Source organism: Grammomys surdaster, unplaced genomic scaffold (genome assembly GCF_004785775.1).
Source record: "Grammomys surdaster isolate TR1022 unplaced genomic scaffold, NIH_TR_1.0 308856, whole genome shotgun sequence".
In the NCBI taxonomy this organism is placed as follows: domain Eukaryota; kingdom Metazoa; phylum Chordata; class Mammalia; order Rodentia; family Muridae; genus Grammomys; species Grammomys surdaster.
Window position 1 is genome coordinate 8328 of NW_021625912.1, and position 690 is coordinate 9017.

Below are 690 nucleotides of genomic sequence, written 5' to 3' on the forward strand. Positions count from 1 at the left end.
ACAACAACATCATTCATGTTCTCATCACTACCCACAGCCACAGACCTGCACTCCCGAGACGGGCACTGCCCATTCTCCCTGAGCTCTGATGCCACCTCGCAGCTGCTATCCTGAATCTTCTGCTCCAGCGCCTGCATGTCAGCCGTGAGCTGCCGGAACTCCTGGATTCTCTGTGTGCTCTGCTCCACGCTCTCCATCTTGTGTTCAGATGCCCATGTAAAACAACAGTAGTAACATGTGTAGTCCCAGTGCCCCACAGCATGACAGGAGAGGAAGGCAGGAGAGTCCAGAGAAGCTTCAAGGGTCAGCTCACCTGGCACACACGGGCAAACAAGAGGCCTTGTCTCAAAGACGAGAGGTGAGCACTAACCCTGGAAGATGTCTCTGACACATACCAGGGTATGTACACCATGACATACACGTTTGAACACACACAAGAACATTCTCTTCCCCCTCCTCTCTCTCTCTCTCTCTCTCTCTCACACACACACAAATTGACAGTTATAGTAACATAGCACACATTAAGTGTAGTTTGTGATAAAAGAGAGGTTTTTTTTTTTAAGTTAGTTAATAAAAACGTAAGAAAAAGGCATTCACAAGACCAAAAGAGAAGCAGGAAAAGGTAAGGCAGGAGCCATCAGCTGGTGATACTGGGAATATATGGTCCAAGGACTCCAGGGGGACACCAAA

General features: G+C 48.4%; 1 protein-coding gene across 1 annotated transcript in view; it reads right to left on the reverse strand.

The window, feature by feature from the left end:
- LOC114616181 (KN motif and ankyrin repeat domain-containing protein 1-like) overlaps positions 1–197 on the reverse strand; it is a 4937-nt gene extending 4740 nt beyond the window's left edge. Inside the window, exon 1 of the mRNA XM_028761697.1 lies at positions 46–197. Within this exon, the coding sequence (XP_028617530.1) occupies positions 46–197 (152 nt within the window). The remainder of the gene's footprint in view (positions 1–45) is intronic.
- Between the last annotated feature and the right edge of the window lie 493 nt (positions 198–690).